Raw genomic sequence first — 27,546 nt, forward strand, 5'->3', positions numbered from 1 at the left:
CCACGCAGCCAACACTTCCCTAGGTGTGGGAGAGACAAGGCCCTGTGCTGGGTCCTGGCCAAAGAAGTTCCCAGGCCTGTTTTTGACCCTCTCACCATCTGTTTCCCACCGCTTGGCCGTTCTCCACCCTAGTCCCCTTCCCCCAGAAACCCCAATTGGCTCTTGTGGGTCACAGAGGCAGCTCTCTGTCCTCTCTGAGACTCAGGGGACCTCCCCAGCTCACCAGATGACCTTGAGAAAGTCCCTCTCCCAAGCCACACCCAGTGAGTCCTGGAGAAGGAAAGCTGAGAGGAGCTGTGGGGACAGGTGGGAAGGTGTCTACAGAAGAGGAGGGGCCGGTGTTGAGGCTGAGATGGCAAAAGGGCTCCAGTTGCTGGAGCCTGAGTGTCTGGTTCTGGGATGGGAAAGATAGAACCAGGAAGGGGGCCAGGCACCAGGGCCTGAAAATGGGGCAAAGGTGGGGGCCAAGGCAAGCCCTGAGTTGGCAGGGAGTCAGGAAGGCCACAGGATCAGGGCCAGGACCCTGGTGTCTCCGAGGCCCTGGAGAGGGGGCTGACCCTGTGAGTTACCTTACCCTCAGGTATGTCAGCGCCCCTCCCTTGAGCAAGGGCTGGCCAGGCCTACTGGAAGGAGGGTGAAAACAAGAGAGCTTCCACTATGCTGGGACCTGTGCCAGGCCCATGGGCCCACTCCCCACCCTTTCCTCTCCTACCAAGACCATTCCAGGTTCAGCAGCCAGTCCCCAGGGGGTAGGCCACCTTGCCCGACCACCTATAGGTTGGAAAGTGGGTGCCTGTGCCTTTAAATTCTCAGCAGGTTGAACCGACTGATGACATCACTGGTTCCCGGGAGCGGAGGAGCTGGAGCTGGAGCCGGGAGGGAACCTGGGGCTGCCTGGGCTGCAGACATGGAGGGCCGGGGCGACGGTGGCAGCAGGAGGCCAGGGACCCGGGCTGGCTTGGGCCCCCTGCCCATGCCCCATGGGATTTCACAAACTGGGGCACCCTCCAAGGTAAGACCCCTAAAGCTAGTCTCCCCCATTCCTGATCCTTGGTCCCATACCCCACACACATTGCAGGCACCTTGGTGCCCCCAACTGAGGGGCTGTCATTCTCCTCTGCCCACCAAGCAGGGACTGGGCAAACAGGGTACCCTAGGGTCTGAGGAGGTAGCGATGGGACACCCAGAGAGAGATGGAGTTAGCCATCTCCAGGACCCTATGGGAGAGCCCTGAACTGGGTATCAGGGGACCCAGCCATGCTTCAGCTTTGCTGTGTGACCTTGGGCAAGTTGCTTGTCTTCTCTGAGCCAATGCAAAATGAGGAGGCTTGTCCCTGAAGACTGAAACTGTGACATCTGGGATGTCTAACTTGTTAGTACTGGAGGCGGTGTGGTGTTTAGGGGGGGTGTGGAGTGGAACACTAGAAACCTAGGAAGACGCCCAAAATGCAAGCCTCAAAGATCTGAGTTTGGGGACAGAAGTGGAGACGGTTTCAGGTTCTTTGAACCGAAAAGGATGCGGGATACAGGCAGGACTGCATCTCTGGAGGCAGGGATGGGGCCGCCCCAGGGTGAGTGCAAACCTTCATCTGCCCTCCCTGGCAAAGGACACTTCATCCTGACTTCTGGAGACAGGGGCATCAGAAACAGGACAGATGGGAAAGGGAGAGGGCCTCCCTGCTGGGCCCAATGCCCCCAACTCCACTGCCAGACAGGAAGAGGGTACTTGCTGGCCTGCTCTCCCAGGTGAAGTGACGAGGGTAAGAGGGTAGAACTTGCGCACAGACGTGTGGCACCGGGATCAGCAGAACCCTGGACTTGCTCTGGATGTTGAAATCACACTTGGGAGGATGGACAATTCCCTGGAGCTCAAATGTGATCCTAGCAAATGAGCTCAGAAATGCAGAGAGGTGAGACCGGGCTCCCCAGGATCAGTGTGGCCACGGACCCTTCACCAGGTTCCTTCACTTTACAGACAGGGAGACAGAGGCCCTAGTCAGGGAAATGCTAGCCTACGGTCACACAGAGCTGGGCTTGGGATCAGCCAGTCCCAGCAGGGCTCTTGCTCCTGCAGGGGATCTGGGAACAGGTAAAGAGGACAGAGGGGACCATGACCAAGGAGTTGGGGATGTTTGCTGGGGGAGAACATGAGGGTTCCTGGGTACAGTGGAGGAAGGGGGGCTGTTTAACAGGCTGGACCCAGGATATCCAGAGTGGGCAGACCTGGGGGGTCAGATCAGTAGCTCTTGGCCAGGCGAGCAACACGGACTGTAGGGGGAGTGGGGCAGTGCTCAGGGAAGCTGGCTCCAGCCCCCCAACATTCCAGGGTGGCGAGGGAGCAGATGCCAGCCAGGAGGTTAAGGGGAGCCCTCAGGCCCAGGCTTACACTCTGCTTCCTGTAAGTCGGGGATTTTAAACTCTGCGTCTATGAAAGAGGTATCACAGGTGAGGGAGGGGATAGGTTTTCATGTCCTGTTTCCTTTAAAAGAGAAACTGATTCACAGCAGAATCGATTGAGGTGAGAAATTAGGAAGAACTTCCTCAGAAATATATGCCTTTTCTAGCTAGACAGAGTCTGCTATGATCTCTATGGAATGGAGGATTGCTTAGGGTTGGTTGACCCTGAGTCTCTGCCTGCTCCTATACAAGATGGGGGTTTACCAGGTGGTACTAGTGATAAAGAACCCACCTGCCAATGCAGGAGACGTTGAGACGCGGGTTCGATCCCTGGGTCGGGAAGGTCCCCTGTAGGAGGGCATGGCAACCCATTCCAGTATTCTTGCCTGGAGAATTCCATGGACAGAGGAGCCTGGTGGGCTACAGTCCATGGGGTCGCAAAGAGTCAGACACGACTGAGTGACTTAGCACGCATGCGTACAAGATGGACTCACGTTTTCAGCTCCCAGCGAAGAAGTCAGCCCCAGTGCCCTTGGAACCGCGGTTGGCTCTGACGCCTGTGGGACCACGAGCAGCAGTTCCACCTTCCTCAGAGGGTCCAAGGCTGGCTCTGGTGTCTCCCCGACCCATCTTGGCTCCAGCGTCCACCCCTGGAGGGAAGAAAACAGCTCCTGCCCACCGCCGCTCCGGCCTAGCTCCAACATTCATGGGCCAGTTGGTGATGTCTGCCTCGGCTGGGCCGAAGCCTCCTCCTGCGACCTCAGGCTCAGTCCTGGCTCCGACGTCCCTGGGGCAGCTCCTGATGCCTGCCTCAGCTGGGCCAAGGCCTCCCTCAGCTACCCCGGTGCCTAGGCTGGCTCCATTGTCCAGGGACGAGAAGCAGGTGCCACCTGCCTCCATGGGACCCAAGCCAGCACTGGCTGCTTCAGGCCTGAGCCTGGCTGTGACATCTGAGCAACAGCCCCCACAGCCCCCCTCCAGCCCTTCCCCAGGGCCCAGTCCAGTTCTGTCGCCATCTCAGGAACAGCTCCTGTCTCCAGCATCCATGACACCAGCCCTGGCCTCCACAGGATGGACACCAGCTAAACAGAGGGACGCTCCAGCCCCTAGACCTCCCCCCCAATCTGAAGGGCATCTCCCGGCCCCAGCTCAGGCATCTGGTGCTGTGAGCTCCCCATCCTTGATCCAAGCCCCCCCAGATCCTCGGGTCTCCCCCTCCTTCAGAGCCCGGCCCGAGGTCCCCCGCAGCAGCCCTGAGGATCCTGTCTTGCCCCGGCCACCCCAGACCCTGCCCCTGGATGTGGGCCAGGGTCCTCCAGAGCCTAGCACTCGCTCCCCGGGACTTCTGTCCCCCACCTTTCGGCCAGGTGCCGCCTTAGCCCAGACCGTGCCCCCACCTCTGCCCAAGCCACCTCGGTCTCCCAGCCGCTCCCCCAGCCGCTCCCCCAACCGCTCCCCAGGTGTCCCCCCAGCTCCTGAGATGGCCCTCCCTAGGCCTAGCAGCCAGGGTGCAGGGCCTGGTGAGCGTCTGAGTCCCAGCCTTCAGCCCAGAGAAACTCCGGTCCCGGTGACCACCTCCTCTTCTACACCCACCTCGTCATCCTCCTCTTGGTCAGCCCAGCCCACCTGCAAAAGCGACCCTGGCTTTTGGTGAGGGCCTTCTCCCGAGAGGCTGGCTGCCAGGGCTTGAGCCCTGAGACAAGCAATCCTCTGGTGGCGGGCCCTACTCTGCCCCAGCTGACCCCCCTGAGGAAGAGTCCCTGGGGTTGTTAGACCCACTCTGGGACCCTCAGAAGACAGCAGTCCCCTCGGAAGGGACTTGCCCACCCCCGCCTCAGTTGATCTCCCCTGGAGAGTCTGGTGGGAGGGGTCCTGGGCCCACGGTGGGTCCTTCTGAGGGCCTTCACCCACAGCTTGTCTCCCCATTAAGAGCCCTGTGGGAGGGAGCTTGAGGGTAAGGGGTGGTGCCCAGTAGTAACCCCTCCCGTACCCCCATTCCCAGGATCACTGTGGTCACGTGGAACGTGGGCACCGCCATGCCCCCCGACGATGTCACGTCCCTTCTCCACCTGGGCAGCACCAGCGATGACAGTGACAGGGCAGACATGATCGCCATAGGGTGAGGGGGCAGGGCGGGCGGACTCCCCCCTGAGCCCCTGGGGCCTCCCAGTCCCTTGCCCGTGGGAGGGGTTCCTAGGGAGCCCCCCGATCCGAATGCCGCCTCGCCATCCGCCCCCCCAGGTTGCAGGAAGTGAACTCCATGATCAACAAGCGGCTCAAGGACGCGCTCTTTACGGACCAGTGGAGCGAGCTCTTCATGGACGCTCTAGGGCCCTTCAACTTTGTGCTGGTAACGCCTCCCTCAGCTGCCCCCCGGGGAGGTGGAGACCCCTGGCTTCCCAGTACTAGCTCTGCCATGACTCACTGTGGGGCCCGCTGAGCCTCTGTGGCCGGGTTCCTGAAATAGGAGGATGGAGGAGCAGACCTTTAAGGACCGGAAAAGGCGAGGGCGGGGTAGGAGCCGTGTCCTCTCGCCTCTGCGGCAGGTGAGCACCGTGCGGATGCAGGGCGTCATCTTGCTGCTGTTTGCCAAGTACTACCATCTGCCCTTCCTGAGGGACGTGCAGACTGACTGCACGCGCACTGGCCTGGGAGGCTACTGGGTGAGCGTGGAAGGGACCTGGGAGAGACCAGGGACCTAAGGGGTCTGTAGATTAGTCCCCGGCCCCCAAGCAGTGGCAACATCCCCTCCCCAAACTCCACCCCTTACTCTGAGACCTGCCTCTCCCCACCCACCGCTACCTCTCCTTTTCTAGGCCCCGCCCCTTTCTATAAAACTTTCCTAGGTGGCGAAGTGGTCAAGAATCCGCCTGCCAATGCAGGAGACACAGGAGATGAGGGTTCAATCCCTGGGTCAGGAAGATCCCCTGGAGTAGGACATGTCAACCCACTCCAGTAATCTTGCCTAGAAATTTTCATGGACAGAGGAGCTTGGCGGGCTTCGGTCCGTGGGGTTGCAAAGAATGGCCCCTTTCTATTCCCACCACTTCCTAGTGTTCCATTCCTTTCCTTAGAACCCACCCCTCTCCAAGCCTGCACCAGTCCTGAGCCACACCCGCTGACCACGCCCACCCCAAACCCCGCCCCAGGGCTCACCTCCCTGCCTAAGCCCCGCCCACGACCCGCCCAACCTGTCTCCCCAGGGCAACAAGGGTGGAGTGAGTGTGCGACTGGCTGCCTTTGGGCACATGCTGTGCTTCCTGAACTGCCACCTGCCGGCCCACATGGATAAAGCGGAGCAGCGCAAGGACAACTTCCAGACCATCCTCAGCCTCCAGCAGTTCCAGGGGCCTGGCGCTCAAGGCATCCTGGATCACGAGTATGGGCCTCTTGGAGCTTGGGTGGGGCTAGGGGAAGAGGCTGGAGAAGGAAGTGGCAACCCACTCCAGTATTCTTGCCTAGAGAATCCCGTGGACAGAGGAGCCTGGTGGGCTGCTGTCCATAGGGTCACACAGAGTCGGACACGACTGAAGTGACTTAGCAGCAGCAGCAGTGGAAGGGGAGTGGTAGGAACGCCCTGTAGGGAGAGGCGGGGCCTGTAGGGGCGGAGACACTACGTCTAGGAACCGGAATGTGGGAGGGCGTCCCTTATCCGCCTGCAATGCAGGAGACCCCGGTTTGATTCCTGGGTCGGGAAGATCCTCTGGAGAAAGGATAGGCTACCCACTCTAATATTCTTGGGCTTCCCTTGTGGCTCAGCTGGTAAAGAATACGCCTGCAATGCAGGAGAACTGAGTTCGATCCCTAGGTTGGGAAGATCCCCTGGAGAAGGGAAAGGCTACCCACTCCAGTATTCTGGCCTGGAAAATTCCATGGACTGTATAGTCCATGGGGTCACAAAGAGTCGGACACGACTGAGTGACCTTCACTTTGATCGGGAAGTGGATGGATCCTGCAGGATGGATCTTTGCTGAGGGGCAGGACCTTGCTGGGAGTCAGAACCTGACAACCCACCCATCCCCCTGTGTCATCACTGGGAGCAGCCAGCACTGTCAGGTTGGATGGGGGCAGAGAAGATGGAATTGGGCTCTTCTTCCCATGGACCCCGCTGACCACCCCTCTTCCCTTCCTGGAACAGCCTCGTGTTCTGGTTCGGAGACCTGAACTTCCGCATCGAGAGCTACGACCTGCACTTTGTCAAGGTTGCCATCGATAGTGAGCAGCTCCACCAGCTCTGGGAAAAAGACCAGGTGGGGGAATTTCAACCTGCACCCCAAACCCCAAGCACACAGAACACGCCCTAGGACCACCTGTACCCTAGACAATGGTCCTTGCCCTCACCTGCTCTGCCCAAGCTCTTGTCCAATTCTCTGCTTCTGGACCCTCGCAGCTCAACATGGCCAAGAACACCTGGCCCATCCTGAAGGGTTTCCAGGAGGGGCCCCTCAACTTTGCACCCACCTTCAAGTTTGACGTGGGTACTAACAAATATGATACCAGGTGAGCTCAGCCCCAGGATGAGAGGTGGGGATGTGGGCTGAGACAGGATAAAGGGGATAAAGGAATACGGATAAAGGAGAGGAAAGGGGAACAGGGGGGCTCGAATCACGGCCCCTGATTCTCAGGCTACCCCTGCCCATCGCAGTGCAAAGAAGCGGAAACCAGCCTGGACAGACCGTATCCTGTGGAAGGTCAAGGCTCCAGGTGGAGGTCCAAGCCCCTCAGGAAGGGAGAGCCACCGGCTCCAGGTGACCCAGCACAGCTACCGCAGCCACATGGAATATACCGTCAGTGACCACAAGCCTGTGGCTGCCCAGTTCATCCTGCACGTGAGTCCTGGCCTCCCCTCATGACATCCCCAAGCCCGGCTCAGCATCCCACTGCCCATGGGTAACCCCAGGCCCTCACCACCATCCACTTATCATAACAGACTGGGAGTGGGATTATGATCTCCATTTTTAGATGAAAAAACCCTGAAGCTCAGAGACACAGCATCCGTTTCCTAGGGTCACATAGTTAACAAAGGGAAGAGTTAGGATTTGAACCAAGGCTAGGCTGATTTCAAAGAGTATATCTTTTCCATTCATTTCTAGCTCTCCTTTTCCAAGAAATGGTTAGGGCAATTGTGTTAAAATTCACATATACAGTAAGACAAGCAAACTCAAAATATATACTCAAATGCCATGTAGTGTTCATTCACATTCATTTATTTACCATATGTGGTGGGGAGAGGGAGTAGAGATATAAAACAATACACAGCTAGACTTTGAATAGTTACTATAAAATTTAGCTTTGTGTTTGGATTGAGGCCCCTACTTGCGAAAGTAAAGAGGGAAAGTCCAAAATGTCAGAACTGGATCTTAGAGATCACATGATCCAACTCTCTGTTTTTTGTTTTTGTTTTTTCAGGAAAACGGAGGCCCTTAGTGGGGTAGGCATGAGCCCCAGGTTGCACACAGGCTCAGCGGCACAGTAGGGTGGAGCCCACTTTCCAGCCCTGAAACCCAACTCTGGGCTCTCCGATTCTCTTGATCTGATAAGATGGAGCCCAGCAAGCTAAAGAATATTTTCCCAGCTAACTTTGTCATATGATCAGTTGGCTGGACAGCAGCCAGTGTCCTCAGCTAGAAATGGAAATCTGCCTATGTCTGGCCTCCCGTGACCTTTGGTAAAAGCCGTGAATCTGAGGTTTAATCCCCAGTTAGGGACCTCACCTTGAGAACCACTCCTTTTGGGTGCTCTATCCTGCATTCTTTATCTAGAACTCTCCCTTATAAAACGTTGCCTCTTGAGTGCCTTCTCACCTCCTCCTCTGGCTTTGCACCTGAGCCTGTGTAGGATACGTCAATGTGTCATCCTTTTGAATGTACTGGTAAGCCCCAAGGATGTCCACATTCTCCTCCTGGTTTCACTGATGAGGGAAACAGAGCCCCAGAGAACTTCAGTCTCTTAGCCAAAGCAGCACAGAACAGAGCTCAGCAGGAGTTTTGACCCCGCAAGACCCTGGAGGGTGTTTCCAAGACCCCAGCCTGGCCACCCAGCCTGGTTCCTGCTGTCAGAAACCCAGGGGCAGGGAGAGGAGGTGCTGGTTTCTTCTGAAGCAGCTTGGCTTAGAAGATAAGGTGGGGAAGAAAGTGGAGACCAGATAAACAGGGGAGCCAACGAAAGCCTGAGGCTGGCACCCCCTGAGTCGTTCCCTGAGGTACAGAGCTGGAGCCGGCACCCTGGCCGCCTGCCACCCCAGCAACCTCATCCCCATGGTGACCCCCTGATCAACCCGGGGTGACCCTTGGAAGAGGAGACTCATGGTTATCATTTGTCTCTACGGACTGGTAACAAACAAGGTTCATAGTGGTCCCTTAATACAGGTGGGGAAGCTGAGTCTCACTTAGGGTGGCTTGGGACTTACCTGAGGTCATGAGCAGGTTAGTAGCAGAGCCCAGAAGGTCTTCAGGCTTCTCCCCAGAGCTCTACTTGCCAGCTCAGGGGTGTTCAGTTTACCCCAGAATATCCAGGGCATCGTGGGACTTTACCTGTCTCTTGTTAGCGTATAAGTGAGTCATTCATTGAGCACCTACTGTATATTGAGACGTTTATAGGATGCTTTATATGGTATCTCTCTGAATCTGCAGAGCAACCCCAAGAGTTAAATGTGATCCATCAGAGTTTACAGACAGGAGCCCAGGTATTCAGAGAGGTCAAGAAACTTACCCCAGGTCACACTGCATGCCTGTGGCAGAGCCAGGGCCAAGCCCACAGTCTACCAAGGGTCAAAATTGTGTTCTCATTCACTCCTCACAGAGGCTAAGGACAAAAGGAGCCCTAAGCTGGGAGGCAGGAAGCCTAGCATTTATCCTGGACCTGCTCCTCCTCCTGCTTCCCAGTCGGTGCAGCGGCCTCAAAGGCCCTTCATCTCAGCCTATCTGTGCCGACTGAGGCCCAAGGGCTCTAGGTGCAGACAATGCTAGAGGGTCTCCCCTGATGTTGCCCCCTGCCCCTGGGCAGTTTGCTTTCAGAGACGACGTGCCTCTGGTGCGGCTGGAGGTGGCAGACGAGTGGGTGCGGCCGGAGCAAGCCGTGGTGAGGTACCGCATAGAGACGGTGTTCGCCCGCAGCTCCTGGGACTGGATTGGCTTGTACCGGGTGAGAAGGGCAGGGGCGGTCAGCAGATCAGGGAGGGAACTTGGGGCCTGAAGGGGCAGCCAGGGACCCATACAGGGCTTCTCCAGAGTTTTATGTCACCCAGGGAGGCTGCTAGGGTCACCGTTACGGGTCACGATCCTGATTGCTCTCGCCCCAGGTGGGTTTCCGTCACTGCAAGGACTACGTGGCTTATGTCTGGGCCAAACACGAGGATGTGGACGGGAGCACCTACCAGGTATTTAAGGGGAGGGGGAGAGTGGGAGGAAGCCCTCATTGCCCTTGGGGCTCAGGATTCCGTTTCAGGGGTCCTGAGGCTGTCTCCCTCACCCCAACCTGGGCCTAAACCTCCCGACCCACCAGGTGACCTTCAGTGAGGAGTCACTGCCCAAAGGCCACGGAGACTTCATTCTAGGTTATTACAGCCACACCCACGGCATCCTCATCGGTGTCACTGAGCCCTTCCAGGTGAGTGGTCCTGGCTGCAGGGTTTGGGGCTGGGGGTGGGGAGGTGGCGCCAGAAGACTGTTCAGATCCTCTAGCGCCTCTGCGTTCTCTGTGAGCTCTACAGTAGCCTGACCTTCCTGGGCCTGCCAGTGGGGAGGGCGGGAGGGGTTCCCAGAGGCCTCCATAGCCGGTTAGGGAGAGGGGCACCCCAGTGAGCAGCCTCGCTCCCCGCCCCCAGATCTCGCTGCCTACCTCGGAGCTGACCAGCAGCAGCACAGACAGCTCGGGCGCCAGCTCGGAGGATGAGGATGACAGCACCCTGGAGCTGCTGGCACCCAAGTCCCGCAGCCCCAGCCCCGGCAAGTCCAAGCGGCACCGCAGCAGGAGCCCAGGCCTGGCCCGCTTCCCCAGCCTCGCCCTGCGGCCCTCGTCCCGGGAGCGCCGGGGCACCAGCCGAAGCCCCTCGCCCCAGAGCCGCCGCCTGCCCCGGGCAGCCCCCGAGGGGGCCGGCAATGGTGGCAGCCGGGGCAGCAGTGAGGAGGGGCCCCCTGGGCTACCGGGGGCCTGGGCCTTCCCGCCATCTGTGCCTCGAAGCCTGGGCTTGCTGCCTGCCTTGCGCCTAGAGACTGTAGACCCCGGTGGGGGTGGCTGCTGGGGACCTGATCGGGAGGCCCTGGCCTCCTCTGGCAGCCTGTCTCCCAGCCCCCAGGGTCGGCAGGGGCTAGAGGAGGGGGGCCTGGGGCCCTGAGGGTGGGGTGGGCTGGCGGGCCCAGGGGGCCCCCACTCTGCCCCAGTCTTCTGCAAACCCGCCTGCCTCCCACCGGCTGCTGCTCCAGCTTGATCTGCACCTGCCACTCTGTTCTGGCCAGGGGTGGTCCCCCGAACTCGGTCCTGGCACCTCAACTGTGACAATCAGCAAAGCCCTATCCTGGCCCCCATCTGGGATGGGGGGACGGAGCAAACCCAGAGGTCATTGTTTAGGAATTAAATTCTCCAGCTTCACTCCCGACTCCTTCCTAACTTGCTAGCAGTCTGGGGTAGGGAGCAGGTGGTCGGAGGAAAGGACTACAGAAGCGAGAGGATGACAGGTCTGACAATGACTAGGCACCAGCTGTATACGTTACACATGCCATCTCCTTTAATCGGCACCATAAGCCTGAGTTGTGGCACTGAGTTCAGTGCAGTTCTTAGCCCCATTTCACAGATGAGCAAACTTAAGCCTCCAAGAGGTGCTATGAACCTTTGCAAATCCGTTGTCTTAAGTGCAGTTTGGCTGGGTGTTGGAGGGAGAGAACATTTACTGGGTGCTGAGTGGAGTTGGTTCACTTAATCCTCAACAACCCTATGAGGTAGTTCCTGTCTACACCCCCCTTTCTCAGAGGAGGAAACTAAGGCTCAGAGTGAAGGAGGTCTCTTGCCCAAGGGCATAAGGAAGATCTGAATTTACGTTTAGAGCAGAAAGAATGGGCCAGGGTTGGGCTGGAAAGGGCATCAGATCAGATCAGTCGCTCAGTCGTGCACAGCAGCTGTTAATAGAAGGGGTCCCCTGAGGAGGAGGGGAGTTAAGAAGCCCCTCTCTAGCTCCCCCATCCTGTATTCAGACACAGGCACTTCTGTGACATCCCTCCTTCACCACCCTCTGCCCCCAGACGTCAGCAGGCAGGCTCTGGGGTTTTCCTGGACAGCTCTTTTGAGACGTGTGTTAATTTCACAGCACGGACATATGTGTACTCCTCCTGGTACCTCCAGGGGCTTCTGCAATGTTACCCTCTCCTCTTTCCCATCTGGTTGTTAACTCCCTGGGAAGGCCCAAGCCTGGGGCAGCAAAATGAGCCTCCTGAATACCACATCCAAGCACGGAGAGGTTGTGTCACCAGCCCAAGATCACCCAGCACAACAGGAGACATGGTCCAGCATTTGGGCCTTGGCCCCCCCAACCCTACCCATGGGGCCCTCTGTCTGTCCACAAGAGCCTGTCCACGCTTCAGTCTCACAATGGAGGGAAAGCTGAGACCAGCCCCCTTCCCAGGGCCCAGCAAAGCCCTGGGTCCGATCTAGTGCCCAGGAGAACAAGAAATGAGGTCACTGGTTCCAGGGTTTCTGCTGCCCTTTGGGTCCTCCGGCTCCCTGGGTCAGCTGCAGGCACCGGTCGTAGAATGATGTGGGGGCCTTTGGGTGCTCTGAAGGCCTTGCCTGCCTGTGGTGTGTACCCGACCCCTGGAGCTGGTGTCGCCTCTGCTGAAGTTGCCGCAGGTGCCGAGCTGCCACTCTGATGGCCCTGGGGTCACTGGAACAGCTGTGGGACAGAAGAGGGGGACAGGGGGTCATAGCTGGCAAGAAACCCACCCTGCTCTGCGCACAGGGCAACCAAGGCCCAGAGAGGAGCAAGGATGGGGCTGGGGTGGGGAGTGGTTATACTTAGCAGGGGGCAGAATAAACCTAATCTGGTACCTAGAGGCCGGGGTTCTACCCTAGATGACTGCAGAAACCTGGGCCACTGAGCCTTAGTTTCCCTACATATGAAATAGGAAAAGTAACAAGGAGTTGGTTTTGAGGATCAGAATCGAAATGATACTGTGGCTTAGGAGGAAGAGTTCAGGAGGTGCTTCACTAGCTGTTCTGCAAGGCCTTGCCTACGTACATCACACACAACATGCCCTGGTGTCTACCTCCATTTCACAGGTAACGAAATGGAGGTGTGGACACGGGATTCAGCTGGCAAGATCACACAGGAAGTAGAAGACGGAGCTGAGATGCAACCTATGTGGGCCCCTGACCCACTCTATCACCCTCTCAGCCCAGGTGCATAAAAAGGGGAGAGGCAACCCTCCCCCTTGGAGAAGACCCCCGTCCCTCCTAGCCCCGCTGTCACCTACTCTTTGACCTCAGCACAGTCCAGCGGAGGGGCCAGTTTGAAGCAGGTCATGCCCAGCAGCTCCCGATGCATGATGGCGCCCACAGGTGGGTTGTGGAGCCTCAGGAAGCGGGCCAGCCTGAGGGCAGAGGCAGGTTCAGACTGGGGCAGGGCCTTTCCAGCCTGGAGTCCCTTCCCAGTGGCTGGCAACAGGCAGCCCACCCCCCAGGGGTGTGAGCAGGCCTCACCGGCGTGTGCAGTTGCAGTGGAAGAGGGGGTCCCCGGCGCTGTTGAACAGCTGGAACTTGGTCTCCTGGGGCCCGATCTGATGCTCACACCGGTCCAGGCGGTGGAAGCTGCGGCAGGCCTGGCGGACGCCTGGGGGCAGGGGCAGTGGTGAGGGGATCCCCGCCCGCATCGAGGTCTCACTGGTGCCCGCTGCCCTCTGGCACAGGCTCAGTCCTACACACACAGTGTCCCTTCATCTGTCCTCTGTGCTCTCAGAGTGCTTCACACGTAGAGGAGACACACACACACACGGAGCAGCGCTGCCATGGGGGAAGCCCAGAAAGGTAAGAGTGCTCAGAAAAGGTTTCCTGGAGGCAGAGGCTGCTAAGCTGATGCTGAAGGAGGAAGACTCAGGGAGAATGCCCCAGGGAACAGGAGTGACATGCGCAAAGGCCCAGTGGTGGGAGAGAGCAAGTGGCTTCAGAGGAAACAAATCCAGTTTGTGAAGGTGGAATTTTGACTGGGGAGTAGGGTTTGCAGGACCAAAAGACCCAAAAGACCCAAAAGACCAAAAGACCCCTGGGTGCTGGAACACCGTGGCGGGGGGGCTTAGCGGGGAGTCCCCTGGTCAAGATTGCAGCTTATGAAAATCCCTCTGGCTGTAGTGTGATTTGATGGGTGAAGTTGGGAGTCGCTGGAAGTTCAGAGCAGGAAAGGAAATAACACAGGGTCCCCCCAACCCCACAGAGAGGCTCCTCTTTACCTCAGGCGCCCCCAAAGTTAGGTTAGGTTCTGCACTCACCCTGAGGTTTTAAGCCACCCTGAGGCCCCTGGAGACCTGGATCGGTGACCTCCCCCTGGATTCTGGGGAGCATGGCAGGCCCAGGGGAGGCCACAGGGGCCTGGAGGGCTGTGGCCTTGGCTTGACTGGGGTGCCTGGACTCTTTCTGCTGTGATGGCCACTTCTGAGGATGCTGTATCAGCTGAGGCTGGCTGGGGGCTGTGTTCTGGGGGCTGGGACTTGAGGGGATGGCAGGGGAGCTCCAAGAGGCATTGTAGAGGGTCCTGGGCTGGAGACGAGCGAGGGGCACAGAGCCGTACCTTCTACACCTGGGAGGCAGCACACGGTGGCATTGGTCACCCAGAATCATCCCTCCCAGAAGGCCCCAGGCTCATCTCCATGGAGATCGGGGCTCTGCCAGTCCCATTCCCTCAGCCCATAGCCCACTGGGTTGTACGGGGCACCAGGGAATGTCTGTGTCCTGGGGCCCCCACCCCTTCCCCGAGGAGAGGACAGGGAGGACAGGACGAGACATGGTTCCCTGGAGGACGGACATACAGACAGGCCTCCCCCCCAGCCTTGGAGGCCCAGCTCCCCCACCCTGGCTGGGAAGGGGGTCAAAAGGGGAACCAACGTACCCGCCCCACCAGTACCACTCCACACAGGCGTCCTGCTCCTCCAGGACAAAGCAGGGGATTGCCAGCACGTTGAAGAAGACCACGCCCACGATGTCGGAGACGGAGTCCCGCTGGTTCTGCAGGCACTGCTGGAACCTGCCCCAGAGCTGGCGCTCAGTCCCCGGACCTGAGAGGGCTACCTGGCTCCTCTCCCAGACCACCCAGCTACCACTACCAGCCAGGTGACGTGAGGTCCAAGAATCCCACCTCCTGTTAAAGCTCAGCTTTCCCACTGCACAGGGGAGTCTGGCTGGCTGATCCTTTGGGACTCTCTGGAGCCCAGACTCTGCACCCAGTAACTGGGTAACCCCACCCCGAGCTCCCAGCCCTCCCTGCCCACCGCTAACTAACCTGGCGTCACAGCTGCAGTGGGAGATGGTGTGGAATCGGTAGTTCCGGATGCCGTAGTTGTACTGGAAGGGCGAGACCGTCTTGGGGCAGTGGTCATGTTCCTGGCAGCAGAGATCAGGGCCCTGGAAGACCCCTGCAGGGAGCAAAGGGGGCACTGGCTCAGCGGTCCCAGGACCCTGGGCACCACATGCCAGCTCTGCCCACATGGTGTCGGGAGCAGAGACACCTCTGTGGGACTCACAGTTCCAACACTTGAAGAGAACACCCAGGTACAGCCTATGTTGGGCAACGCCAAGTGCCAGGCAGCCCACCCAGAAGCCCTTGTCCATGGAAAAATCTTCCTCAGGAGAACAGGTGTCTGCCTCTAGAGTTCTCAGGCTCTCACCCCAAGTGAAACTCCAAAGTTCCGAATGTGTGTGAGATGGGAAGGCAAACAGCAGGATGCAACCTTGCTGGCACAGTGAGGCATTGTCAGGATGCCAACCTGCTCCAGTGTAAGCGCCAAGTCCTCCCCCAGCCCTCTGCACGTAAGCGCAGACAGCTGTACCGAGAAGTGCAAAAAAGCCATGCATGCTTTCCACCACCCGAGCAATAACGCCCTTTGCTGAGCATCTTCCAAACGTCTGGCACTTCCCACCCCAGCACACAGCAGGCCTGGGAGGGAGCTGTCACTTTTACTGTCCAGGTTCAGAGAAGGGAAGTGACTCATTCAGCTTGCAAGGGCTGAGCTGGGATTTGAACCCAAGCCTTTGGGTCTCCTCTTCCAGTTGGCTGGGCATCCTGAGCCCATAAATCCTCCTCTTGGGTAATGGCTTTTTTGGCTCAGCCCAATCCATGGGCGCAGTCCATGGGGTCACTAAGAGTCGGACACAACTGAGTGACTTCATTTTCACTTTTCACTTTCATGCATTGGAGAAGGAAATGTCAACCCATTCCAGTGTTCTTGCCTGGAGAATCCCAGGGACGGCAGAGCCTAGTGGACTGCCGTCTATGGGGTCGCACAGAGTCAGACACGACTAAAGCAACTTAGCAGCAGCAGCAGCAGCAGCAACCTGGACAGCCAGCCCCAGCCAACCCCCTCCCTCAGATGGTGACTGATGATGGCTCCCAGATGTGAGTATGACATTTCCCATCTATAACCTCATTTGAGCACCTCACGATGAGGTTTATGGTCACCCCATTTTACAGGTTTCCCTGGTGGCTCAGCAGTAAGGAATCAGCTTGCCATGCAGTAGACACGGGTTCGATCCCTGGGTCGGGAAAATCCCCTGGAGGAGGAAACAGCAACCCACTCCAATATTCTTGCCAGGAGAATCCCATGGACAGAGGATCCTGGCGGGACAGAGGAGCCTGGTGGGCTACAGTCTATGGGGTTGCAAAGAGTCGGACACGACTGAGCATGCGCGCACATTTTCCAGCTAAGGAAACTGAGATTCAGAGAAGCTAAGTCGCTCCCTCAGGACACGCAGCCTGGGAGAGCGGATGCCAGGGCTAAAGCCTGCGCTTCCTCCCCCACCAGCCCCCCAGTCCACACCCCGAGGTCTCACCCAGCTCCGTGGAGTTCCCGGCAGAGTCCCCGACTCCACACCACAGCGTGCCAGGCATAGTCCAGCCCCTCTTCACCCGCTGGTGCCGGATGCCAGGCGCTCCACTCTGCCCTGCTGCTCGCTTCTCCCTGGTCCCTGCTGGACTCTCAGCAGGCCCTTGGCAGGCCTCCCACTGGCTCTGAAGGATGGCCAGGGCTCTCTGCAGCTCAGGTCCAGGGGTGTGGATGAAGGAGCCCCGGGTGAGCTCACCAGCACAGAGTGCACGGAAGGCTGCAGTGAGCTCTGGCTCATCCTGCCGGCTGCACACCTGCAATCTCCCGTGCCCATCCCAGCGGGCATGGAACAGAGCTAGTCCCTGGACATCCTTGCCCAGGAAGCTCAGGGACCCCAAAGGGATGCTGGCGGTGGGCCTGGCCAAGTGGCAGGAGGTGCTGTGCAAGTGGAGGGTAGGGGAGCCTCCCGGAACCACCCCCAGGAAGCTCAGCACCCCCAACAGTGCCACCAGAACCCCCATCCTGCCCAGGCCCAGCCAGACAAAGCCCTCGGGAAGCCTACCCTGGTGGGCCCACGAGGCAGCAACTCTGCGGCCGCGGAGCGGAAGCGGTGCCCAGCCGAGCCGGTGAATGGAGCTTTGGGAGGAGTAGGAAGGAGGCTGGAGTATGGGGTGATCCGGGGCTTGTAACCGAATCCACCGGCTAGGCAGGCCGCTGATTGGCTGAGGAGTGCACTTGCCGGGGCCCACTCCCCCACGCAGCTGGCCTTTCTCTTCCACGCCTTTCAGTCACCTGCCGCCGGCCCAGCCCTCCTGGATGGGAACGGTAGGAGCCAAAGCCCTGGGACCTGGGGCGGGGGACAGGAGGGGTGTCTGCGTCTCCCTGGGTGCTAGAGGAGTGTCCAGGAGCTCAGAGGAGGCTTCTGAACTTGGCCTCATCACCCCGCCTCAGGGATGGCTCCCACGCCTACCTCCGCGAAGCTGGCGGAAGGCCATGAGGCTCTGCCAAAGCTGGGTAAAGGAGACGAGGGCAGGGCTGGGGCTCTGTGGTCCCCCCTCATCCAGGAGCTCTGAGGCTTCTGGGAAAGGGAGCATCCATCCCCCGGCCAGTTGGGGTGCTCCCCCTGCCCAGTTCTGGTTCTAGGAAAGGCACTCAGCACACTCAGGGAACAGAGTCCCAGGCCTCCCTGCTTCCTGGACTCCAAGCACAAGCGTGGCCCAGTAGCAGCCCTCCTGGTCTGATTGATGGTGTAGACACAGCCACCGCAGACTTTGAAAGCAACTCTGGGCTGGGCTGATACTTTGCGCTTGAAGAGACAGACGTCCCCAGAGGAGCAGAGGTGGACTAGGGGGGCTGGGTCTGCAAGCACCTCCATGCTTGGACTGCAGTCACCTGGGGACACAGCAGGCCATCCTGTGTCCTGCAAGAGACCCGGGTGGTCTCTCCATCAGGGAGGGGCTACACCCAGCGGATGTTCCTGTATCTCAAAGCTGATGTGTTATTCAACTTCCAACCAACTGGGAAAGCTGGGTACTTACAACCCACATGCAGATGAAGAAACTGAGAATCAATGAGGGTGAGGAAACCTCAGCTGACAGTCAGAGCCCAGCTCAGGACGGGTTAGAGGCTGGGAGTGCAGCTCTTGGGGGCTTTGCTGGGAAGTCAGAGACGGCTGGGACAGTGTCTCTTCTGTTCTGCCCGTCAGCCTACTGCTCCCGTAACATCCCCTCAATCTCCACCTGGGTCTCTTCCAGGAGGATGGGCCCCAGTGGGGGCAGAGGTAGGGAAGGGGAGCTCCCTGGGGCAGAGGAGGGAGAAGGAAGCTACAGGCTATGCAAATGCATCTCTGGCTTCAGCACCAGCCTGGGTCTGTAGCTCAAAAGGTCAGAGCTGAGGACAGTGAGGAGGAAGGGGAGAGGGGGAGGGGAGCACAGCATCCAAACTCCTTCTCTCCAGAGGCTGGGAAAGCGGGTGTAGGGTAGAACAAGTGGTGGCTGGAAGGATAGGGATGCCTGGGGTTCCCAAAGGCAGGGACTGAGCACAGAGGGGGTCCCTCTGGGAAGAAGTCTGATGTTCCCAGCATTCTGGGAAATTTCCCAGTGTAAGACCCTGTCACATACCTTGCCCTCCTTTTTTATATTACAGAAACTTTTCATGCTGGTCACAACCTGGGGAGTCTGGGAGGTGCCCGGGCAGGAACCAGACTTTCAAGGTGGGACAGACCAAGCTTGGGTCCTGGCACAGTGTGACTTCAGGCTTGGAAGTCTCAGTTTCCCTGAGCCTCTGTCTTCTCATCTATGTGACAGGCATACTCACAGTGGCCACTTCACAGGACCCTGGGCACAGTGCCTGGCATCTGAAATGCTATCACTGAAGGCTCAGGACACCCCTGGGCAGGAAGCAGTTTACCCAGAAGAAGGCGCATCCACGAGGTTTCAGGGCCACAGCATCTGTGGCGGGGAGTCCTGGTTAGGCCCCTGCCTGGCGATGTGACTGCAGGTTCGTCTCTGCCTCTCTCGGGGTCTCAGCTTCCTGCTCTGTTCAGTACGGGGTGCAGTGGAACTGACCTTTGAGGTCTCTTCCTGCCTGGTTCCCAAAGGGAGGCAGGCTGGGGCCTGCCCAGGGCCTTGAGGGAGGGGTCACTGGATTTTCCCTTTAGATTAACTGGCAGCCACGTCAGCTGGACAGGCTCTGGGGCCGTGCTTCCCCCGGGGGCGCCCCTCAGCAGCCTCGGAGCAGAGGGTGCCGGGAGCCAAACCAGCGGGACAGGACCGGACCAGCGGGGCCCCGCCCGTCCGGGGCATGGCAGGGTGCAGAGTCGGTGACGGCCCGGGGTCCTTGGGAGAAGGAGTCCCCCTCCCTCCCGTCCCACCGTTTGTCTCTGTCTCCCCATCCCCGTCATCCTCTGTCTCTTCTGGCCCCTCTCCCATCCCTCTCTGTCTGTCTCTTTCCTGCCCTGACTCTGATTCTCATAATTTCTGTCTCCTCCGTCCCTCCACCTCCATCTTTCTGCCTCTAACTTCCCATCTTCTTTCCTCTCTCCATTTCTTTCTCCGTCTTTCTCTCCTCTGTCTCTTTACATTTTTTTTACCGAAGCCCTTCTTTTTTGTTGTCTCTCTCCTTCATTTCTTCTTTCTCCATCTCTCAAATTTTTCTGTTCTGTTTCTTTTGTGCATGCATGTATGTGTGTGTGTGTGTGTGTCTCTCTCTCTCTCTCCTAATTCTTTTCCTCCTTTCTTTGTCCCTCTCCCCCCTCCACACCTTGAACCCAGGTCCAGGGCCCAGCTTAACCCAGCCTTTTCCTGCTCATATTATCCAAGCCGTGACGTCATCTGATGCTCACAACCCCTGCCCCTCCCTGGGGAGACAGGCAGGGCAGGGTTTCTCATCCCATTGTCAAGATGGATGGAGGTGACTTGCCAGGAGTCACACAGTGCATAAGGGAGAAGCCAGGTTAGACGTCCCCTAGGCTGTGGGGAGGGCCTCCCCTGGCCCTGGGAGACTCAGCTCCTTGAGAACCTTCCTGCCTCAGGGCCTTCCTCCCTCTGCCCCGTGGAGCTGGCCTCCCGGCCCCACCCGAGGGCTCTCTGCAGCTCTCTGCGCCAAGACAGTGGTGCAGGCGGTGCCTAACTCCAGAGCATTCTGCATTCATTCAAAACCTAAAATAGTTACTGAGAGTCTACTTTGTGTCAGGCACGGGCAGAGCCATGCACAGAGAGAGGAGGGGAGGGGAGTCAAGGATGCTTGAGTTGGGGGATGGAGGTGGGAGGCATCTTTGGGGGGTCAGGGGTCGGGCAACCTGGAGCAGCTGGGGCCTGGGCTGTGTCTTCTAGGAAGCTGCCTCCACGGGAGGGAGTTCCCTGGTGGTCCAGTGATTGGGATTGGGCACATTCACTTCTAGGGCCCTGGGTTCAATCCCTGGTCAGGGAACTAAGAGCCTGCAGCAGATCTTAGTGACCACACTTAGTGATCTTATCAGATCACACACAAGCCTGGCTAGGTTTGTCCCCTGACCATCTCTGACCTTCAGGCTGAAGCCTGCCATGACTTGCAGGATCTGGGCCTGGCTGAACTCACCAGCTCCCCGCTTCTCTGTTCCAGCCACACAGGACTACTTTCATTTCTATAATAACTAGGCCCTCTTAGGGCCTTTGTACGTGCTGTTCCCTTTACCTAAAATACTTCCCTTTGCTTTTCCTGGGCTTGTTCCTGCTCATCTTTCAAGTGTTGGTTTAATCACCTCCTCCAGGAATTCCTCCTCCCTGACTACCCTAACCCAGGATGGGCTCACCGAGGGGCTGGCAGTTGCTGCTGGCATCAGGGGCACCCAGGACACGGTTCAACACTCAGCAGCAGCACCCTCATTTAGGACAGGGGACTGGAGGAGGGAGGCATTGTGGGTGTCATAGATTCAGGGTTCAAATGGACCCTGTTTCCCATCCTACTCTGCCATAGCTGGTCAGTGTAAAGCCACTTTTCTGAGTCCCTGTTGTACAAGTAAATAAATCCATTCTGTCCACACCAGTGCCGAACAATAAAAGTCTAGTGCAAGCCATAAATGTAATTTAAAATTTCCTAGCCACAGTTGAAAAAAATGAGAAACAGGTGAGATTAATTTTAATGATACATTTTATGTAAACCACATGCAAAATATTATTTCAGTGTGTAATCAACACTTAAATTATTAATGAACTATTTTGCATTCTTTTTTCATACTAAGTCTTTGAAATCTTTGTGTATTTTATATTTATGTGCATGTGTGAAGTCTCTTCAGTCATGTCTGACTCTTTGTGACCCTGTGGATAGTAGCCCCACCAGTCTCCTCTGGCCATGGGAATCTCCTGATAAGAATACTGGAGTGGGTTGCCATGCCCTCCTCCAGGGATCTTCCCAACCAAAGATTGAATCTGCATCCCCTGCATTGGCAGCTGGATTCTTTACCCACTGAGCCACCTGGGAAGCCCATTTCATACTTATCAGTTCAGTTCAGATCAGTTGCTCAGTCGTGTTCAACTCTTTGAGACCCCATGGACTGCAGCATGCCAGGCTTCCCTGGCATTCCCAGGCTTCATCACCAACTCCCGGAGCTTATTCAAACTCATGTCCATTGAGTCAGTGATGCCATCCAACCATCTCATCCTCTGTTGTCCCCTTCTCCTCCTGCCCTCAATCTTTCCCAGCATCAGGGTCTTTTCCAATGAGTCAGTTCTTCACATCGGGTAGCCAAAGTATTGGAGTTTCATCTTCAGCATCAGTCCTTCCAATGAATATTCAGGACTTCTTTTCTTCAGGATGGACTGGTTGGATCTCCTTGCAGTCCAAGGGACTCTCAAGAGTCTTCTCCAACACCACAGTTCAAAAGCATGGTGCCTCTGAATTTGGATTTCACATTTCAAGCACTCAGTAGCAACATGACGCTACAGGCTACTGAATTGTACGGCATGGCTCTGTGTCTTGATCTGTGTGGTGATTACATAGTGTATTTAGATGTAAAAATCCATGGACCCGAATACTTAAGACTTTGGCCTTATTATGTATACAAATTATCTCTAGTCTTGAGAAAAAAAAATATTCCCAGGTTTCTGGCCTGATCCTGGGTGGACAACGGGTGAGGCAATTTCCTGGGGGTGGAGAAGACTGAAGGTGAACAGATGGGGAGCAGGATAGGGGAAAATAGTCTGAGATCTTGATCCCTTTAGGGGTTTGTTGCTCCCAGGACCTGGGCAAGTTTCCAGTCACCCCCCACCCCCGACCAGGAGCTGTGCAAACTTCGGCTGCCCCCTGGTGGCCATATAGCAGTTCAGTTGCTCAGTCGTGTCCAACTCTTTGCAACCCCATGGACTGCAGCACGCCAGGCCTCCCTGTCCATCACCAACTCCCAGAGCTTACTCAAACTCATGTCCATTGAGTCGGTGATGCCATCCAACCATCTCATCCTCTGTTGTCGCCTTCTCCTCCTGCCCTCAGTCTTTTCCAGCATCAGAGTCTTTTCCAATGAGTTGGTTCTTCGCATCAGGTGGCCAAAGTATTGGAGTTTCAGCTTCAGAATCAGTCCTCCCAATGAACACCCGGGACTGATCTCCTTTAGGATGGACTGGTTGGATCTCCTTGCAGGCCAAAGGACTCTCAAGAGTCTTCTCCAACACCACAGTTAAGCATCAATTCTTCGGTGCTCAGCTTTCTTTATAGTCCAGCTCTCACATCCATACATGACTACTGGAAAAACCACAGCTTTGACTAGATGGACCTTTATTGGAAAAGTAATATCTCTACTTTTTAATATGCTGTCTAGGTTGGTCCTAGCTTTTCTTCCAAGGAGCAAGCGTCTTTTAATTTCATGGCTGCAGTCACCATGTGCAGTGATTTTGGAGCCCAAGAAAATAAAGTCTCTCACTGTTTCCATTGTTTCTCCATCTATTTGCCCTGAAATGATGGGACCAGATGCCATGATCTTAGTTTTCTGAATGTTGAGCTTTAAGCCAACTTTTTCACTCTCCTCTTTTCCTTTCATCAAGAGGCTCTTTAGTTCTTCTTCGTTTTCTGCCATAAGGGTGGTGGCATCTGTGTATCTGAGGTTATTGACATTTCTCCCAGCAATCCTGATTCCATCCAGTCCAGCGTTTCTCATGATGTACTGTGCATTTAAGTTAAATAAGCAGGGTGACAATATACAGCCTTGACATACTCCTTTTCCTATTTGGAACCAGTCTGTTTTTCCGTGTCCAGTTCTAACTGTTGCTTCTTGACCTGCATATTCCCATGTCTTTAAGAATTTTCCACAGTTTGTTATGATCCACATAGTCAAAGGCTCTGGCGTAGTCAATAAAGCAGATGTTTTTCTGGAACTCTCTTGCTTCTTCGATGATCCAATGGATGGTGGCGATTTGATCTCCAGTTCCTCTGCCTTTTCTAAATCCAGCTTGAACACCTGAAAGTTCATGGTTCATGTACAGCTGAAGCCTGTATAATGTATGGCTGATAATTCTTTCCTCTATGAACTGTCAGGAGGACTCACTGAGATGGGGCTCCCCTGATTGCCCAGTGGTTAGGGCTCAGTGCTTTCACTGTGGGGGGTGTGGCTGCGATCCCTGGGTGGAAACTAGGATCCTACAGGCCGAGCTGTGAAGCCTAAAAAAAAGGGGGTTTATGAAGGACTTTTTTTCATAAAGTTAATCCTTTATGAAGGATTAACTTTCATAAAGCCCTTAACATGGTGTGTGACTCATTAATAAACATTCAGTTCAGTTCAGTTCAGGTCAGTTGCTCAATCGTGTCCAACTCTTTGTGACCCCATAAATCGCAGCACGCCAGGCCTCCCTGTCCATCACCAACTCCCGGAGTTCACTCAGACTCACATCCATCGAGTCAGTGATGCCATCCAGCCATCTCAACCTCTGTCGTCCCCTCAGCATCAGAGTCTTTTCCAATGAGTCAACTCTTTGCATGAGGTGGCCAAAATACTGGAGTTTCAGCTTTAGCATCATTCCTTCCAAAGAAATCCCAAAGCTGATCTCCTTCAGAATGGACTGGTTGGACCTCTTTGAAGTCCAAAGGACTCTCAAGAGTATTCTCCAACACCACAGTTCAAAGGCATCAATTCTTCGGTGCTCAGCTTTCTTCACAGTCCAACTCTCACATCCATACAAGACCACTGGAAAAACCATAGCCTTGACTAGACGGATCTTTGTTGGCAAAGTAATGTCTCTGCTTTTGAATATGCTATCTAGGTTAGTCATAACTTTCCTTCCAAGAAGTAAGCGTCTTTTAATTTCATGGCTACAGTCACCATCTGCAGTGATTTGGGAGCCCAGAAAAATAAAGTCTGACACTGTTTCCACTGTTTCCCCATCTATTTCCCAAGAAGTGATGGGACCAGATGCCATGATCGTCGTTTTCTGAATGTTGAGCTTTAAACCAACTTTTTGACTCTCCTCTTTCACTTTCATCAAGAGGCTTTTGAGTTCCTCTTCACTTTCTGCCATAGGGTGGTGTCATCTGCATATCTGAGGTTATTGATATTTCTCCCTGCAATCTTAATTCCAGCTTGTTCTTCTTCCAGTCCAGCGTTTCTCATGATGTACTCTGCATATAAGTTAAATAAGCAGGGTGACAATATACAGCATTGACGTACTCTTTTTCCTATTTGGAACCAGTCTGTTGTTCCATGTCCAGTTCTAACTGTTGCTTCTTGACCTGCATACAAATTTCTCAAGAGGCAGGTCAGGTGGTCTGGTATTCCCATCTCTTTCAGAATTTTCCACAGTTTATTGTGATCCAAGGGCTTCCTTGGTGGCTCAGAGGTTAAAGTGTCTGCCTCCAATGCGGGAGACCCGGGTTCGATCCCTGGGTCGGGAAGATCCCCTGGAGAAGGAAGTGGCAACCCACTCCAGTATTCTTGCCTGGAGAATCCCATGGACGGAGGAGCCTGGTGGGCTACAGTCCACGGGGTCACAAAGAGTCGGACACGACTGAGCGACTTCACTTTCACACAGTCAAAGGCTTTGGCATAGTTAATAAAGCAAAAATAGATGTTTTTCTGGAACTCTCTTGCTTCTTCAATGATCCAGCGGATGTTGGCAAAGTTGGATGTTGGTTAATAAACATTCAGTTCAGTCGCTCAGTTGTGTCCGACTCTTTGTGACCCCATGAATCGCAGCACGCCAGGCCTCCCTGTCCATCACCAACTCCCAGAGTTCACTCAGACTCACGTCCATCGAGTCAGTGATGCCATCCAGCCATCTCATCCTCTGTCGTCCCCTCAGCATCAGAGTCTTTTCCAATGAGTCAACTCTTTGCTTGAGGTGGCCAAAATACTGGAGTTTCAGCTTCAGCATCATTCCCTCTAAAGAAATCCCAGAGCTGATCTCCTTCAGAATGGACTGGTTGGATCTCCTTGCAGTCCAAGGGACTCTCAAGAGTCTTCTCCAACACCACAGTTCAAAAGCATCAATTCTTCAGCGTTCAGCCTTCTTCACAGTCCAACTCTCACATCCATACATGACCACAGGAAAAACCATAGCCTTGACTAGACGGATCTTTGTTGGCAAAGTAATGTCTCTGCTTTTGAATATGCTATCTAGGTTGGTCATAACTTTCCTTCCAAGGAGTAAGTGTCTTTGAATTTCATGGCTGCAGTCACCATCTGCAGTGATTTGGGAGCCCAGAAAAATAAAGTCTGACACTGTTTCCACTGTTTCCCCATCTATTTCCCAAGAAGTGATGGGACTGGATGCCATGATCTTCGTTTTCTGAATGTTGAGCTTTAAGCCAACTTTCTCACTCTCCTCTTTCACTTTCATCAAGAGGCTTTTGAGTTCCTCTTCACTTTCTGCCATAGGGTGGTGTCATATGCATATCTGAGGTTATTGATATTTCTCCCGGCAATGTTGATCCCAGCTTGTGTTTCTTCCAGTCCAGCGTTTCTCATGATGTACTCTGCATATAAGTTAAATAAGCAGGTTGACAATATACAGCCTTGACGTACTCCCTTTCCTATTTGGAAACAGTCTGTTGTTCCATGTCCAGTTCTAACTGTTGCTTCCTGACCTGCATACAGATTTCTCAAGAGGCAGGTCAGGTGGTCTGGTATTCCCATCTCTTTCAGAATTTTTCACAGTTTATTGTGATCCACACAGTCAAAGGCTTTGGCATAGTCAATAAAGCAGAAATAGATGTTTTTCTGGAACTTTCTTGCTTTTTCCATGATCCAGCGGATGTTGGCAATTTGATCTCTGGTTCCTCTGCCTTTTCTAAAACCAGCTTGAACATCAGGAAGTTCATGGTTCATGCATTGCTGAAGCCTGGCTTAGAGAATTTTGAGCATTACTTTACTAGCGTGTGAGATGAGTGCAATTGTGCAGTAGTTTGAGCATTCTTTGGCATTGCCTTTCTTTGGGATTGGAATGAAAACTGACCTTTTCCAGTCCTGTGGCCATTGCTGAGTTTTCCAAATTTGCTGGCATAATGAGTGCAGCACTTTCACAGCATCATCTTTCAGGATTTGAAATAACTCAACTGGAATTCCATCACCTCCACTAGCTTTGTTCATAGTGATGTTTTCTAAGGCCCACTTGACTTCACATTCCAGGATGTCTGGCTCTAGATGAGTGATCACGCCATCGTGATCTTTTTTGTACAGTTCTTCTGTGCATTCTTGCCACCTCCTCTTAATATCTTCTGCTTCTGTTAGGTCCATACAATTTCTGTCCTTTATCGAGCCCATCTTTGCATGAAATATCCCCTTGGAATCTCTAATTTTCTTGAAGAGATCTCTAGTCTTTCCCATTCTGTTGTTTTCTTCTATTTCTTTGCATTGATCGCTGAGGAAGGCTTTCACCCATTATTAATAGGAGTGTTAGTATTTGTCTTAGAGGAGCAAGAGGAGAGGAGGTATGGGGCGAGGAGGAAGGTTAGGGCTATTAAAATAAGAACTCTGGGGACTTCCCTGGTGGTCTAGTGATTAAAAATATGTTTTTCAATGAAGAGGATGAAGGTTGGAACCCTGGTGAGGGAATTAAGATTCTCCAGGGCAACTGAACCCCCCCTCCACCCCCACCTCAACAACTAGTGAGCCCTGCAATGAAAGATCTGCATGACTAAGACCTGACACAACCAAATAAATAAACATTAAAAAAAAAAAAAGAACTCTGGGGATGCTCAGAACAAGCAGAAGAAGAAATCAGAACATTTCTATTTATTGTATTATTCCCCACTAAAATGAATATTTTTCACTTAGCACAGCTTGTGGTAGACATCAAATACTATTAAATCCATGCTAGGTCCTAGCAACATAAATGCAAACATCACCACTGGGGCTTCTGGGGGCTGTATGTACCTCCACGTGCTAGGCAGAAAAGCTATTACTTGATATATTTTTGAAGCTGAAGTGCTTCCAAGTTTGGTAGTTCCAATCCTGTTGTGTCTTGGGAACGTTTCTAATAGCGAGAACATGAAGAAATAAACAGTGCTAGTTCCCCAATGTTAACGTTTTGGGAATGTTTCCAGACGAGACCGTGAGAATGACCTCATTTCTGACAAAGGAAAAGTTGAACTGTCACCTTCAGTCTGACTCAAGAACCCAAGAAAGGACAGATGGGAATACAATCAGCAAGTTTGTCTTAAATGGAGCTGT

The 27,546-nt window shown here is 54.9% G+C and overlaps 2 protein-coding genes across 2 annotated transcripts; one reads left to right on the forward strand and one right to left on the reverse strand.

The window, feature by feature from the left end:
* Nucleotides 1–880: 880 nt before the first annotated feature.
* On the forward strand, nucleotides 881–10,983 carry INPP5J (inositol polyphosphate-5-phosphatase J). Its single transcript, XM_055549943.1, has 13 exons — nucleotides 881–1,012; nucleotides 2,882–2,940; nucleotides 4,400–4,516; nucleotides 4,639–4,747; nucleotides 4,944–5,060; nucleotides 5,601–5,776; nucleotides 6,536–6,647; nucleotides 6,788–6,897; nucleotides 7,043–7,226; nucleotides 9,403–9,540; nucleotides 9,698–9,775; nucleotides 9,901–10,005; nucleotides 10,223–10,983. The coding sequence occupies exons 1-13, from the start codon at nucleotides 908–910 to the stop codon at nucleotides 10,730–10,732; spliced, it is 1,920 nt and encodes a 639-aa protein (XP_055405918.1). The 5' UTR covers nucleotides 881–907; the 3' UTR covers nucleotides 10,733–10,983.
* A 1,083-nt stretch (nucleotides 10,984–12,066) lies between these two features.
* On the reverse strand, nucleotides 12,067–16,936 carry PLA2G3 (phospholipase A2 group III). Its single transcript, XM_055551029.1, has 7 exons — nucleotides 16,423–16,936; nucleotides 14,876–15,008; nucleotides 14,486–14,620; nucleotides 13,869–14,176; nucleotides 13,087–13,216; nucleotides 12,861–12,977; nucleotides 12,067–12,280 (listed from the first exon to the last, which is right to left on the reverse strand). Exons 1-7 carry the CDS (start codon nucleotides 16,934–16,936, stop codon nucleotides 12,067–12,069), a joined length of 1,551 nt encoding a protein of 516 aa, XP_055407004.1.
* Between the last annotated feature and the right edge of the window lie 10,610 nt (nucleotides 16,937–27,546).

This window comes from Bubalus kerabau, chromosome 16 (assembly GCF_029407905.1).
Source record: "Bubalus kerabau isolate K-KA32 ecotype Philippines breed swamp buffalo chromosome 16, PCC_UOA_SB_1v2, whole genome shotgun sequence".
NCBI lineage: Eukaryota > Metazoa > Chordata > Mammalia > Artiodactyla > Bovidae > Bubalus > Bubalus kerabau.